General features: G+C 30.6%; 1 protein-coding gene across 1 annotated transcript; it reads left to right on the top strand.

The window, feature by feature from the left end:
• Positions 1–13,006: 13,006 nt before the first annotated feature.
• On the top strand, positions 13,007–15,779 carry LOC112693984 (transcription factor HES-2-like). The gene is made up of 4 exons (XM_025569279.1): positions 13,007–13,447; positions 13,623–13,739; positions 13,854–13,946; positions 15,025–15,779. The coding sequence occupies exons 2-4, from the start codon at positions 13,635–13,637 to the stop codon at positions 15,562–15,564; spliced, it is 738 nt and encodes a 245-aa protein (XP_025425064.1). The 5' UTR covers positions 13,007–13,447; positions 13,623–13,634; the 3' UTR covers positions 15,565–15,779.
• The last annotated feature ends 1,187 nt before the right edge of the window (positions 15,780–16,966 follow it).

The following is a 16,966-nucleotide window of genomic DNA, read 5'->3' as shown; positions in this document are numbered from 1 at the left end:
AGGCAGAGAGAGAGAGAGAGAAAAAAACGGACAGAAAGAGAAAGATAAAGAGTTTCGTATTATGTGCGAATACCACTTTTCGGTTTACGCGTTTGTATTTAATAATCCCGCGAACGTTTCAAATGTCCAATTTTTATTACTTGAATGAATACAATTACGTTATTGTGATTTCGCGTATATCATATTAAATATATATACAAAGAGTAATCACTGTCACTTTGTCTACAAATCAAATCCATAAATTCTAACCTACAAATAATTGTTCGAATATAAGAGGTGAATTGTCTGACACAAAGATGAGGAAAAATCTAGTATATTTCTCCTTTAAAACGTATACATATATCATGTTAATAATTATTTTACTGTTGGATTATCACATATCTTATTAAAAAAATAAAAATAAAACTATTATTTAATTAATACTCCTAGTAAATATTGTATATTTAGGATATTTGTATAGTATTGTTGTTCTGACTACAATAATTATAATTAAAAATGGCATGTAAAATATTTACAATATCCGTGTAATATCTGTATGATGACACATTTATATTAGCTTGGAATGGTTGTATATATAATTTTTAAATACAACTTAGCTATTTTATGTTATCATACTTCATAATTGCATCCTAATTAAGACTAAGGATCAAAATAAAAAGTGCATTGGTCTTAACACGTTGTTTGCATTTCAAAATATCATTTTTCTATAACATATTGTAATTAGTAACTAGTAGCTTGATTAAAATATATAAAATATAAAAATAGATCAAAATTAAATGTTGTCTGTAATGTGAGTAATAATATATAATAATTATAAGAAACTTAATATAATATAACATAAAATCATAGGCGTATTCAGATTTTGGTGATTGAGAAGACATACATTTCTTTTAAAATGTTGGACCTATTTTTTTATTTTATTTTTTTAGATATGAAGGAATAGTTATCTTATGTTATTTTTTAATAGTTATATATATAGTTAATATATATATATTAATAGTTATCTTATGTTAAAAAAATTCTTGCAATGATAAAAATTTTTTTTATTTAAGACCAAAATGTATAATCATTGTCATGCAGAGACTTGTTTCTAAAAATACCAAAAATAAATAAAAAGCTTGATATATTTGGTCTTTAAATTTATTTTTTAAGATTTTATATTACATTTTTATAATTATTAAATTATTATATTCATTCACAGACGTTTTTATTTATTTTTGAAACACAAATTATACATAGTTAATGTATATAATTAAATAAATATATGCTTAGCTTGAAGTATTATTATACTTGTAATGTATGACCTTAACTGGAAACCAGAAGGCAAGAGACCATTGGGCTGGCCGAAGGAAAGGAGGATATACGAGCCAAACCAGAATTTAAAGAAACTTGGGATTGAGAACTCGGAAGAATTGGCAAATGATAAAGATGAATGGAGGAGGCTGTGTGGAGCAGTGATGGGCCTTAATGGCCTATAAAAGCTGAAGAAGAAGAATGTACGACCCATTTTAACTTAAAATTTCATACATTACAAATGTAATAATACTTATAATAATACCAAAATTAGAAAGTCGTTCAAAAAATAAATGTGGAATAAATGTGGATACCAAAATTCCTGAAGACTATTTTCGTATTGCAATTGCATTCCGTATGATTTTATTTATTTATAATCTTTAATATTTTATTTATCGAATCGGAACCAGTGATCGAGCTCGTAATTACGAACATAGACAAAAGTTGGCGCTATCGCGATCACGATCACGTCAACGAAAATTGTATTCATTTTATTATTATTATTCAACGGTGTTAGTGCATTTTTATTTTGTATAATGTCGGAAAATATTAAAGTAATCACAAGTAACCGAGGATGTAGTATGCTATTTTACATACATTTTAAATTTAATTTTGCGTTTATGTCGAAAATTGGCATTACGAGGTGGTGTTATGAAAAAAGTATACTCCTAAAATGTTTACCAAAATAGTTATGAGATTCTCAAATTAAAAGGGAGGCCCTAGATACAGCAGACCATAGAGGTCAAATTGATAAAAAATTGTTGATTCCTCCTGTAACAACAAAACTTTTCAAGTATGTTAAGGAAATGAAACTTCCAACCATTTCAATATTGATGCAAGTGTTCCCCAAGATAGTATCTAATCTCCTGATTTACATAACATATTTACATCCGATATACCCACCGATCCAAGTATGATACTATCGACCTACGCCGACGATACTTATATTCTGTCCATCAACAAAAACCCCATCACTGCGTCTAAAACCTCCAAAAACACACTTCCAAAATTGAAACTTGGCCAAAGAAATAGAAAACGAAAATAAATGAAAATAAATCTGCTCATATAACATTTACCCTAAAAAAAGACCATTTTCCTAATATTACAATCAACAATAAAGTCATACCATCATCGGGCCAAATAAAATACTTAGGTTTAACATTAGATAAGCGACTCATATGGGGATCCCATTTAAAAATAAAAAGACAAATAGCAAACACAAAACTCTACAAAATTCGTCCCTTATTTAAATACAAACTAAACCTAAAAAAAAAATTATTAATATATAAGTCAAGAATAAGACACATCTGGTTTTATGGAATCCAAATATGGGAGCTAGCACAATATATTTAATATTCATAATATATATTTAATAATAATTTATTATATTATATTATATTATATTATATTATATAATGTTTATACTAGTGTTATTATACTATTCAAAATAAATTTAAAAAAATGATTTTAAACTTTAATTATTTTAACTTTTATACAACTAATAGATACATCTTATAATAATTGTTTGATATAAAAATTAACGTAGTAACGTATGTAGGAAATACATCGGCAGTGTAAAAATCTCGGATTATAATATTAAGTTAAATTATGATATTTATCGTGATATAAAATCTGAAGATTATTAATTTGTTTGATTGTTCTAATTATTTGATATGAAGATATATTTTAGATTAGACTATTCATACTATAAAAAACCACGCATATAAAATTTTATCAATTGATATTAACCTAATCGGTCGATCGTGTATGTTCAATTTTTGTCGAACATTTGCGCGTGATTTTAAATCACGATATAGATTTAGGGATTCTCAAAAATATTAGAAATACATTTTATTTTGATTTGGAGGAAAACCGAACATAATATTTGGAGAAAAACGAACACGATGATAACAGTTGAGAATCACTGGAGGAAAAGGGGAGCTCCCAAGTATTGACAGCACAAGTTTTTTTTTATTCGGGCAATTTGTTGGAGGCATAATGCCCATCCGGCCTCTCACGTAAAAATGCCTATGCATATAATAAATTGTTTTTTATTTTACCTAAAAAAAATTGGCAATTTACGTAATGCCTAGGTATTTTATAAGTATATGTTTTATTCACGTAATAAATAAAAATAACATACTGTTTAAGGAATTAAAATAATATTTATAAATGTTTTACTTTAGCACCGTCCACCATACTGATGTTCAAGACTTTCATTACCATAACTACACCCTACATTGTATTTATTTCGATGTATATCATATAATATATAATAGCCAATAGGTATCAACAACGGTAGTTAGTCTTTTAGGTTTAAAAATAGGATATTACACCCAAATATGTATTAACTCAGTGGCGCACGCAGGGGAGTTACAACCCCTTAACCCCCTCCGAAATTTTCTCCGATGTCTAGGTTAAAATTTACAAATTTTACAAGTTTGAAATATGAAGAGCTAGTATTGAATACCAAGTATCATTGATTACAAAATAGTCTATTCTATTATCAATGTTATTATTTAAGTCAAAATATATTCAGGATTTACATAATTATGTTAATTGTAAAATGTGTTATATTTTTACCTTGCCCCCCCCCCCCCGTAAAAAAATCCTGTGTGCGCCATTGTATTAACTTACAATGTTTACTTATTATCAATAATTATTATTTTGACAATCTTCAATAATAATTGTGTCCAAACAAACGTTTGATACACCTGAATGGAAAATTTTGAATGCGATCATCTAGTTCTATATACAACTCAAGCATACGAGTCCTTGAACGTGAGGACCGCTTATGGCGCGTGCCACAATGAAAAAACCTGGTTACAAATTGTTGTATTATATCAACTTAAATCCTTTTCGTTTATCATGTTGTAACTTCCAGGTTTTTTAAATTTTTCTTACTAATCGATCGATTTTATTTCTAATAATCTATCAGTAGATTGCAGATTTAATAAATAAAGGTACTCATACAATGTTATTTCCATTATTAATTGTCTTAAATAATTCTTAAATAATAGCTTAAGAATGTATATACATATTATATGTCGTTGTCCGTTTGAATTATACATTAAATATTTATTTTCAATCATCAAAAAATGATTTGATCTTATATAATGAAATATTTTTTTTTCTTACACACTGCAGTTCTGCCGACTGTCATTCGACAACTTATGTAGACAGTAGTAATAATGATTTATGACTGACACATGGTAACGCTATTCATAATTATTCTTTCCCCTGTTTAGTATAATATTCTGAAAGTATATTACGTTAAATTGATGGTAGTGTTAACTCTCCAGTGTTGGGTTGTCTAATTAGTCCTATTAATTGGTCATAAATATATTATTCCTATTCATTAGTTTTACTTGTGTTTCACCCGCAATAGTACATATTTTATTTTTTTCACTATTGCTAATATTTGTATAGGTTTTGCCCATTGGACTACTAGGTTTTCAATTTTATTTCTGATCTGTTGTGCTTACAACTATACATATTTTCACTATTTATTTTTGTTATTTTTTCTCTTCATAAATATTAAACATTATAAATATACACTTTATAGTATCAAATTTTTAATATTTTTTCACATTTCAATTTTAGTAGATTATCGTTATTTATTGATTAAATTGTTGGTGGTGTTTATGTCTTGATAGAAAAGGTTTGCAATTGTATGCTTGGTTTTTTTTTTTTTTAATAGAAATATGGGTCAGATTTCCTTATATTTATTTAGGTAAGGATCATTTAAAATACAGAATAAGTTTATGTGTAACACGATAAATTATTAAGATTCTGCTATCGAACAATAATGTGAACTATGAAGTGTATACATTTTAAGTATACTTATATTTCCTATACGTATGTGATAAGACGAAGAGCTCTTTATATATTATATTAGCTTTTAATATTTACCAGAAAATAACTCGCTAGAAATGCACTTTTTCGACATTAGTACCCATGTAAAACTCATATAGTTATTTGCTATTTTCGGTAGAGTATATGGTAAAACTGCAGCTGCAACTGTGTGATGTTTACTCGGTCATTACTTTCAATGCGGGTATACACATAAAACTCCAATTGTGCAGAGTCGAAGAATGTGTGTTCTTTGCAAGAGACGTGCGTAAGTTTTTTCGGATTTAAAGGAAAAAAATAAAATGAAGAGTGCAAATTCAATATGTGTCATTTTGCTTGTCCGTGTACAAACTCGCGGCTCGCGATCACCGCGTGAATGACGTTATCTCGATTTCGAATCTCGACGATGTGCCAAAACGCGCGACTACGTGTATTTACGTATGAACGGTGTTCATTGTACAAAGGTAAGGCGACACAAGGCGACACAAACCTGCGGAATAGGTGACGAGAAACACGTCCTTCCTTTATAATAATATCCATCGAATGTCTCTGTGCACGGCCTTTCACTATACATATTTACTACCATATAATACTCCGTTCGGAAATTTGCAGAAAACCCACGCAGGCAGAACATTTTTTGATATATATATATATATATCAAAACATATGCAGTAGTATAATAATACATATGTATAGAATAGAATGTATGGTCCCGCAGTCCGTCGGAGCAGGAGAAAAGAACGTGAAATCTTATGGTGAACACGTGACGTTCGTGGACCGTGTTGAATACAAATTTTAAAAAAAGGACGTGTATCTGCGTTCAAAGAATTCAGGTTACAGTCAAAATAATGAAAAAATAATTGAAATATTTCACAATGTATAAAATCAAACCGTTATTATTTAAAAGTAAATCTAACAATTTAATAATTTTAACAATTTCACTATAGTTTTTAATAATTATCCCTACCCAAGGAAATAATGTACCACTTGCAGGGATTGCTTTTCGGGTTATCAGAATGTATAGTATAACAAATAATCCAAGTGTAACTACGTATTATATATGTATTTATACTTGCATGTGATTTGAATGTAGTCAGATCATACTTTGACACTTTCATCGACACGGTATATTATTTTTATTATTTTGATGTAAACATTTTAAACGGCGCGAAATCTACTTGAGTTATGAAAGAGCCTGAACAAAACTTTTGAACTTTTTTTATTGTAAAAATGTAACGTACGTATTGAACTATAGAAAAAAAACGCATTAATAACATCGTGACAGTTTCTCTGACCAAAAATCTTCAATATACGTATTATTGACCATCTCGATATTGAAGGGGCTTTTATAATATAATGCGCGGGGATGCTACATGTTCCGGAGGAAAAAAAACTGCACCACAAAGGAAATACACGTGTAGCCGATAAATACGATAACGCGTACGTCGAGTATAGGTACCTGAAAAAAGCAGGTGAACAAGGCAAAAAAGAGAGAATACCTTTATATATATATAGTCATATAGGAGGTATATAATATGTATATACGTACATAGGTTGTGGTGGACCGCCCAGTAAATGAATGGATCGGCATTTCCGGCCGTTTCATTCACCGTTTTCTCTGTGTGTATACTATAATATACGAGTATCTCCAACTAAACCCTCCAGATTTTCATTTTCGAAACAGGTTCCGATTTCATATGTATGTGATGTGCGCGCGTGCATGTGTGTCTGCGAGTGTATTATTATATATACATTGTTGTGAAAAAGATAAAAAGAGAAAATCGACCGTTAATCGCACACACAACCCTATGAACTTATATATATATACTATAAGTACGTTTTATATACTTGGTTTTCAAACCGTCTTCTGTGTGCAGGTAACGCACGTGGGTTACGCCCATCCGTCGCCAGACCACATTGAAATACTATACATGTCAGTGGTATGAGTTTTTTAACGGATTTCCAATGTAATGACAACGTATTCGCTTTTATCAAACTAACACAATGATGATGATGATGATGATGATGATGATGAACTAATGTGTAAAGCAAGAATGCGGCGACAAGAAATTTGAATAGTATTTTTATATGCAACGGTCGCAAAATTACGTTAGAACCATCAGTAAACGTAATGTATATCCGTAGATATTCATGCAAGCTACAACGCAATAGAAACACGCGCGTTTCATTACAGTTTTTTTACAACATAATATTTGTGTTACATTAGGCAAATGAGGAATTACAATAAACATACAGATAAGCAATTATAATACGTACATACGTGTTAAATGACCGCTGTAATGAACACAAATAATAATTATAGACTTATATTTCGTTTAAACGGGTGTAGTATATAATACATTTTATAGTGTACTGCTTTAGTACTAAAGTATTTTACGATTGTGAAACGAATTAAAAAAGTACGCTGAGTCACTTAAGAATTTTTATAAATGTATAAATAAATATAATTAAAAAATTAAATTTTCGTTCAAGCCTTCAAAATTTACTTATTGTATTATATTATGTATACAGATTGTAAATATTCATTTAAAAAATAAAAAACAATAATTAAATATAACCATTCATATCCAGTGCCGTATTAAGACATTTTGCGCCCCTTTGAGGGGTCTGCCCACGGAAAATGTAGTAGATAGATCCTCATGAACCTTTTAGATATTCTAAAATCAATGCTATTTTTGTGTAGTAGGCATGCCACCGCACCCCGCACCCAACAAATTTGGGAACTAATATTAGGTATATTAATAATATTCTAGACCGCTGATAGCTATATTGCTATAAATATATTAACATTAATTTATGATACTGTTATAAAAAACAAAAAAAAAATAATAATTTCAAAATAATTTTAAAAGTTCAATAATTCACAAGTGAGCAAATTTCCAACTACAAAATGTTGGCGCCCCCAAAAAATTGGTGTTTGGGGCAGTTGTAGCCAGAGCCCCCTCCCCCTAAATGCGACACTGTTCATATCTACGCGTTATTTTTTTTCAGTCTCGTTTTCAATTACCCATTTTTAAGTTTTATGAATGTTTTAAATACAAATATTTAAATTTTAAAGATAACATTTTGATAAATATGCATTCAATGCCATGCAAACAATCGGTATGTAATTAATGCGTATAATATTCAAAATAGAATAAGGAAATACTAGTAATTATACATATACATATATATAAAAAAAAAGATATAGATTCCACCTTACTTTGCCTTCTGACAAAGATCCTTCTTCTTATTGATTTCTAACTTCTCTTGGTTCCGGGATCTGTACCTTCTCTAATGATCCATAATTATCTCTTTTTCTCGACTCCAATTTAGTCATTATCTTCTTCCTAATAATTAATTTCTCTTTTCTCTTAATTCTTCTCCCCTTTGCACTCTCTGCACCCACGAAGCCATGTCTGACTTACATCATATGTTTTTCTCATATCCTGCTCTTACTCTTCTACTCTTTCCCTAATGTAATCCTTTTTCTTAATTTTCGTTCTCCTTCCGTCATCTCACTCATCATTAATTTCATTCTCAACAAAAGTTTCCACATGTAAATAATTGTAATTTATTTAAATTTATTGTAAAATATTACACGCAGTATAAAGCAACACAAATTTTAAGAATTGTATTTTCACAAAAAACATAATTTTCAAGCTGTATATTTTGGATAAAAACAATTTAAAAAAAATATATACTATGATGTGCAACTTTAAAAAGTTTAAACAAGATTATGAACAATATTTCAATGATTCTGAAAAGAGCTCAAACCATCCAAAAATTAGACAACCTTGTACGTTAATTTAGGTATTTTTCTATATTTAAAATGTTTATCATATATCTATGACTATGCTGAAAACTTAGGTTTTTATATTTTATTAAACATGCAAAAATATTATAAAAAAATAAAAAATAGAAAATTAAATAATAAGTAGTGATACTACTGAATGGCTTCTCTCAACACGCTGTATCTTACTAATTTTGTTATCATAAATTCTTATTGTGTCCTATGGAAATAAAAGTGAAAATGAAATCATTGGCACATATGTTCTCTGTAACTACTGATCAAATAATAATTTAAATAAAAATTGTATTGCGGAGCAGGTTTTAAATTTAATTTTTAGTCTTTAAGTTAATTGAGTAATTATTTATTTATAATTCTTATTTTTTCAATTTCCTACTGCGCAGAGCGGCAAAAAAAACACATTCATCTACACACCACCGCTGGACAACAAAATAAAAAGCTATAAAGTTTTTAATCATGCCAGTGAGAGAAACTTGCTGTCAGTCCTGAGCATGAGTTAAAATGAAAAAGGAAACGATGGTTGTAATTTTTCCTAGACGAAGCCGGGTCTAATTCAGTTACTTAATTCAATTTCAGCAACTAAAAACGTTTATTTTTCGTAGGGTGTATATTCTAGTTTAATTTTTTATTTTTGGTTGTGAACACATATGAATTATGTCGATTTACTCCCCAATTTTGAATGAAGCAAAATCTGTAGTTGTCGTGTTTTTTTCATTATTATTTCAAAAATGTTGAACATAAATTAAAATATAACTTTGTGAGAAATCTTTAAATCATTATACTGATGTTATAAATGCTAATATAATAAAACATACCCCACGAATAACCATATTTATATACACACAACAACCATTGAACAAAATAGACTGCAATGAATTAGAATCAAAGTTTAGGATGTATAACATGCATATTATTAGAATAAGTGTACATTTATAAATATAATATAAAAGTAATAAAATATATTATAAAAAAACTAATAAATAATACCCTTGACGTAAAATGTTAGTATGTTATATTTCAATGGACGAAGATAAACGAAAATATATTTTATTATAATATCGTACATGTGTGTAAAATTGTATAAGTTTTGAGATAAATGTATTCCGATTAAAATGTAGATATAATATGTTGTAATGTGTATAAATTTGTGACAACGATGTGTACGTACCATGGTCGATTAGCATACGTATAGGTACCTACGATAAATAAACACATCTCACAGTATACTATACGAATATACACGTAAGAAATACGGTAGAAAAATCGTTGTCAAATAATAGCGAAATGAATTAATGACAAAAAAGAAATACACCCGCAATAATTCATTAAATTACATAAGGCTATGTACATAGGTAAGTGTAGTCATCTTCGTCGAGTCTAAAGTCGTTTGGGCCGATGTGTGTCTATATAATACATTTATACAACGCATTGTGTGTCTAATCCTTGTTTTTTTCTTGGGTCGTTCGTGGGTATAAAATGACTTTATGTTGATTCCGGACTTATTTATTCAAACCCTTCCTATCCTGTGTGGGGGTCGGATTTCAGAATAACTCGCAAGAATGATATTTGGTTTGATATTTTAAAAAAAAAAGTCCATACACATCGAAAATGCATTTTATAACAGGACACGAATAAATTATAAAACTACGAGTTATCGAAGAAGAAGAAAAAGGTTCTACACCTATACATACATATAAATAAATATATAATATATGTACGGCCATGTGTGGACGAAGGAATAATAAATTACGCACGTTATCCGATAATGATAATAATAACGACATAAACACATATAATATATATATAAATAAATCAAGAAAAACGGGTTACCCTAAACGTGTGTACAAAATACATACACGTAATCGGTTTATTTCTGACGCGAGCGTCGTCTAGAACAGTGTTTCTCAATCTGGGGGTCGCGACCCCTTTAAGAGTCACCAACTTATTATTTAGGATCGTGTATGATTTAAAATTTAAATCAATAAAAAAATTAAAAAGTTCCAATAGTAAAATACAGAAATGAAAAAATGAAAAAATAAAAATAATAAATATTTCAATATTACATAATACGAGTACATATAATTTTATATTAAAACAGAAATCGACTGGACATTTCATCAGCTATGAGAATTAGCTTAACAAAGTCAATTACACCAAGAATTGACGAAATCATTTCATATCAACAGCAACAACCAAACCATAAGGAACCTTAATTTAAAAATATATTTATAGAATAAAATATTTGGTATATGTTTTTTAATTAAAAATAATTATAATATACATTTTATGTTTTGTATGTATACTGTATAGTACTTATAGTATTAGTGATTAATAATAATTTATGTGAGTATATAAAAAAAAATACATGGAGTCGCTACAATAAAAAAGTTGAGAAACATTGGTCTAGGACAGGGGTTCCCAACCTTTTTATTATCGAATACCATCAAACAATCAATAAAAATAATAAAAATAAATTGCTACGATTAAAAATCCAATGTCATCGATATTTATAAAATTAGATAATATCAAATAAATTAAACTAAATAATATTGAGTGCAAATAATAATAAAAATAATTATACCAAAACATTTCTTCGCGCACCATCTACGAGCTTTCCGCGTACCACGGGTTGGAAACTCTTGATCTAGGAGACGAATGACACGCGTCATTTGTCGTATTCAGACTCGTACTGACTGCTTTTATGCGGCGATTACGAAAATACTTAAGGGCGCCTTAATTTTGTTATTTAATCCTTCACGTTACCTATGGCCTAATAGATTACATATCAAAGAATCATAATTTAAATTTAACGCTTATCTTCACAAAAATATAAACGTTTTTCAATGACGTATTACTGAAGACCATGGGGTTATTACTTGTTAATGAGAAACAATGGATATCTTTCCAAAATCTTAATGTAGAGGTAATTTTTATGATTAGGTTAGTGTAATTAATGCATCATGCATCGTAATTTTCATGGGTGCGTCGTGCATCTGCACGGTTGCCCGGTGGACTAGTACGGGGCTTTTCGTACCTATACATACTACTTACTACATACTACTTAAACATACATATGTATTTAAACATAAGTATTATACATAAATATTATATTTATACACTGGGCCAATGTCTTCGCTGCTATCGCAGAAATTAGAACGGTTAAATAGAGTATAATATATTTAGTAAATATTGTAGTAGATCATATTTATCTAATTCATAATACGTAATCTACATGTATACAATTTTAATACTATTTAGGTTCGTTGATCGAAAGAAAAACGCAATGACAATAATATAGAATATATATGTATATAACTATACAATGTAATATTTCTACTCTGCTGGTGTATTTTTAGTCGAGATTGAATCTTCGTACACGTGTAGTAAATTGCTACAGCGAGTACACGAACCATGGAACAATTCGTGATGATTAATAATTTGAATTCTCACCACTTCGCTGCGTAAGTTAAGCTGTTAACAGGATTCTTATCTCGCCACCATTTGGTCCGTCTCCCTCGTTCTAAAGATGTAGACGAAACTTTTTTTATGTTAATCAATCGTAATGTAATGAGGACAAAGATTGTTACTCTTTGTAATAATAATTGGATTCCATCCTTTTTTATTATTAGAATAAAATAAAACAAAATTACGTAGTACGATAGTTAACCGTTCGTATACATTTCTTAGCCTGGTCACCATACGGTCCTCCTGCCCGTACGTACATCACAAAGTCAAAACACTCGTGGAAAGGGTTAATAATCTTTGTCGGCGTACACGCCGTAACGCGCACAAACACACACCGACGTGGCTTTGTAGGTGGTGTCTTACAGCCAATTGTCCTTCTCCCCCGTCACTCCTGCGCGACCGGACACCTCGCACACACGCTAACACGTACCACAACCCCGTCGTGCGCGCACACGCACACGTACGCGGTAATAAGGTATACGCGCGGTATACACACCTATATACATGTTTTGAACGCATCCCGAAGCGTATTTAGTGTTTTCTTTGCCGCCGTCTCCGAATAAAGAAGAAGGAAACGCGCGCGCACATACACATATACTCGCGGGCGGCACACAAACGCACGTAACACAATAAGACGGCCGTTGTATTCGGTGTCACGGCGTGTTTGCGGCGCGCACGGCAGCAGCAGCGGTTCTTAAGGGTCGGTCGACCGGTCGTGTCGCACTACCACCGCAGTCGTCGTGTGTCTCAGTACTTGTCCGCGATCTTGGCAGCGACGTCGTGTCCTCCGACGAGCACCGCGCGTAGTTACAGTGTTATTATTTTGGACGCACGTAGAGTTTACGTTTTTTTCCAGTTTATCGTAACAGTACACGCACATGGTACGCAACATCACTCGTCCGGGGTGTGACTGCTATTGTAATTTTATAGTTTTTTTTTTTTTTTCTACCAAAACATGACACCATAATATACGACTACATTGAATCCGTATAGCCCGTGATTGTACGAAAGGCTTATACAATTTCGGTGAGTAGTTATTATTATTATTATTACTATTGTTGTTGTGACGAGGAAAGTATTTCAAATATTGTGCTGCACGTGTTACAACGATGGATTTATTTAATTTGGATATTTTTTTTATTTTTTTTTTAACACTTTACACACATTTTTATTTATTGATCTTCGTTTTGGCGTTTTATAGACGATTCGTGAAATGTGCCAAACGACGAATTCAGATATCGATGACATGGATGAAATATCTTCAACCTCATCTTCGCAATTGCACAAGAGAACCGGAAAACATATTGAACCCCGAAAGGTATGCGAACCGTTTTTTATTTTATTTTCTATTGAAATTCATTATAAAAAATTATTCCCACGAAAGGAGACTAAGTCAATTATTTTTTTTTTAATATCTGATTCGTGCGTATAGATACGAAAGCCGTTGATGGAGAAAAAGCGACGTGCAAGAATCAATCAAAGTTTGGACGAACTCAAACGCATCGTCATAGACGCTGAAAAACTCGTGAGTAAAATATACGCTTAACTAATTATAAGTTAGTTTCAAAGTAAAAGAAAATAAAACTTACCACTGTATTCCTTTATTAAATCTGAGCACTTCGTGTACAACGAAAATTTAAATAAATAACCTTTTTTACATTGTCATCAGCTGATGTGTCAAAAATATCTATTCATCGTACAGAAATAACTCCGTATTTTTTAAATAATATGTCGGAAGTGACACAAAAAAATTAAGGCACAGCATTGTTATGTCAACCAACTTTTATAATTTCTAAAGATATATAATATATAATATATTACCAAAAGCCGGTAATAACAAACGGTCATTTCTCTTAATAACTAAAACATTTTTATCTGAGTTTGTTTTTAATACGTTTATAAACATCTGGGACGTCTCAAAAAAAAAAAAAAATTAGTTTCGAATCAATAACACATATATATATATATATTAGTGATGTAACATAAATCCAGATTAACCAAAAACTCGAAATATCCGGATTATGGATGTTAAGCTACTAAATCCGGATTTTTGACTATGAAATGCATATATCGAACTTACAGAATTAAATATCCGAATTTTGGGTTTAAAATTGTGGGATTCTCTATTCTAATTAAAATATAAATTTATTACAATATATTACAATTACAGTTACGCAATACTATAATAGTAATTCAATTTTGTATAATCCGAAATCCCAATTTAGAATAAAATCCTGTTTTAAAACTCCAAAATTCGATTTTAGCGTAAAATTCAAATTTCGGATTTCGAAATCCAATAATCCAGATTTTCAAACTTTGGAAAAACCGGAATTTTTTCATCACTTATAAACGCATATATTATATATTTATTGTTTTACCTCAAAATAGTAAGCCTATCGATTTATTGTATTATCTAAATTATCAAGATAGAAACCGTTTTCAAAATAATATAAAAACATGTGCGTTGATGGGAAAATTAAATTATTCTGAATATTGTAAGCTTTATTCGTGTTAGGAAAGAAAAAAGTCACTACGTAACTTGCTCGGATCTCGTTCGGTGATGTTTTTAATAACGCCGTTTATTTGTATCCTTATTCCTGCAGGCCGGACAAGATCTGTCCAGGGTGAACAAACTGGAAAAAGCAGACATCCTGGAGATGACGGTCAGGTACTTGAAGCGGAGCACGAGTAGTGCGCAGCCTCAGCAGCGGTCCACGTCGCCACCGCCGCCGTCCAAGCCAGACGTGTACCTGGCCGGATACAAGCAGTGCGTGGAACAGGTCCAAGAGCTTTTGGCGGAACAGTGGACGGACGAACGGCGACAGCAGTCGGGTAGGCGCATGGTCGAGCACCTCGAGGCGTGCGTACAGCGGTTGGACGCGCTGCCCCGGCCGTCACCTCCTCCCAAGAACCGTTTGTCGTCCACGTCATCCTCCGACGAATCAATGAACCTCGCGACGGCGTCCACAAACCTTACGTCCTGCTCTTCGTCCGAGGACGACTACGTCGTGGAGGACGAGCAACAGATACCCGGCATCACCGCGGCTGCAGCAATGGTTCGGGGGACGCGCGACGAATCCCGCAGTCATCACACCACCCAGTTCCAGGACACTCCTCCGAAGCCCATGTGGAGGCCCTGGTGAAACGCGGTAGAGCCCCACTTCGGGCGATCTTTTCCGTCCCATCGGCTTTATTTTTTTGTTATCAAACACTATTTCTATTGTTGTATCGTGTACATTAGACGTCCGGCATTCGTTCGGTACCGCGTATCGTTCCCTCCGAGATAATAGTGTCTACTATATAATATTATTACACATTATTGTAATAAGATTTATTTTCCCCCTGTACATGTGTAAAAATGATTAATAAATAAAATAAAACAATTGAACCAGTTATTATTATTTTAGTAGAAGTTTTATTTCGTTACGTATATATATATAATTTCAAATTTACAACCTAAATAACATCACATTGGTATACAGTGAATTTCATTGAATGAAAATCAAAACATTATAACACAAAAGTTACAGTGCGCAACTGTAGTCATTCAAACAGCAGTTCTCCAACGTGAGTAGGTAATATAAACACAATACTATCATTCGCTACTATATTATAATACTCGCTTCAATATTTCTACATTCGGAATGATATACAAATAATACAATTTAAATGACATAATAAATTATTGCTAGGGACGCTTAGAAATAAATAACAACTAATTAAATAATACTTGTAATGTAAAACAGACCGTACAGTAATAAAACATATTTGTAGGCACACGTTGAAATGAAATTAAAAGGTATATTTAAAAAATAAACAAGTACCAAAACAGATTTAGCAGACCATATTCATGGTTTTTCATATTACGGGTTAAATTTAACTTATACTTGTATATGAAAATGAAAAAAAAAAAGATAGAAAATCACTGGTGACAATTCTGTATTAAAAAATATACATCATATGAAAAAAAAAAATTACAATTAAAAATAAAAAGATTCATAAAATGTAAGAATAAAATAAACAACCTAACCTGGAGAATACTAACAATTTGTTTTGTAATGTATAAACTAGTTTTCATATAAATGTATGTGCACATTTGCATTTAAATTCTGAGTTCTTTTCATTACATATTAATAATAAATTGATAACAATTAACCCAATAATATTCAAAGCTTCATTATTTTTTTAATATTATGATAAAATTACAAACAATAATTAATTTAAAAATAATTCCTAACACACACAGATATAACGTTGTGTATTTAGCCAGTTAATTCAATAGGTCTAATTATACAACTTATGGAAACAAGTAATTAAATCCTCACTATACATAATGAGATAGATAGTAATAATACATAAGTAAACATTTAATAGACTTACAAATTACATTTGTTACTAAATAAGAATTTATTATACATAACATATATATTTCATATTTATTGTTTTTACTATATTACTTTAATAGAAGACTTAACACATTTATTGTATTAAACAAAACTAAAATAAAAGCAAAGTATTTTAATAAAAAATTGTGTAACATTAATT

This window comes from Sipha flava, unplaced genomic scaffold (assembly GCF_003268045.1).
Source record: "Sipha flava isolate LNK unplaced genomic scaffold, YSA_version1 121_pilon_pilon, whole genome shotgun sequence".
NCBI classification, from domain to species: domain Eukaryota; kingdom Metazoa; phylum Arthropoda; class Insecta; order Hemiptera; family Aphididae; genus Sipha; species Sipha flava.
Note: the sequence above shows the minus strand (reverse complement) of the source record. Positions and strands in the feature narration are given on the sequence as shown.

Coding starts and splice junctions, on each gene's coding strand:
- LOC112693984 (XM_025569279.1), top strand. CDS start 13,635: ATGTGCCAAACGACGAATTCAGATATCGATGACATGGATGAAATATCT. Junction 13,740..13,853: donor AACATATTGAACCCCGAAAG/GTATGCGAACCG, acceptor TCGTGCGTATAG/ATACGAAAGCCGTTGATGGA. Junction 13,947..15,024: donor TCATAGACGCTGAAAAACTC/GTGAGTAAAATA, acceptor TTATTCCTGCAG/GCCGGACAAGATCTGTCCAG.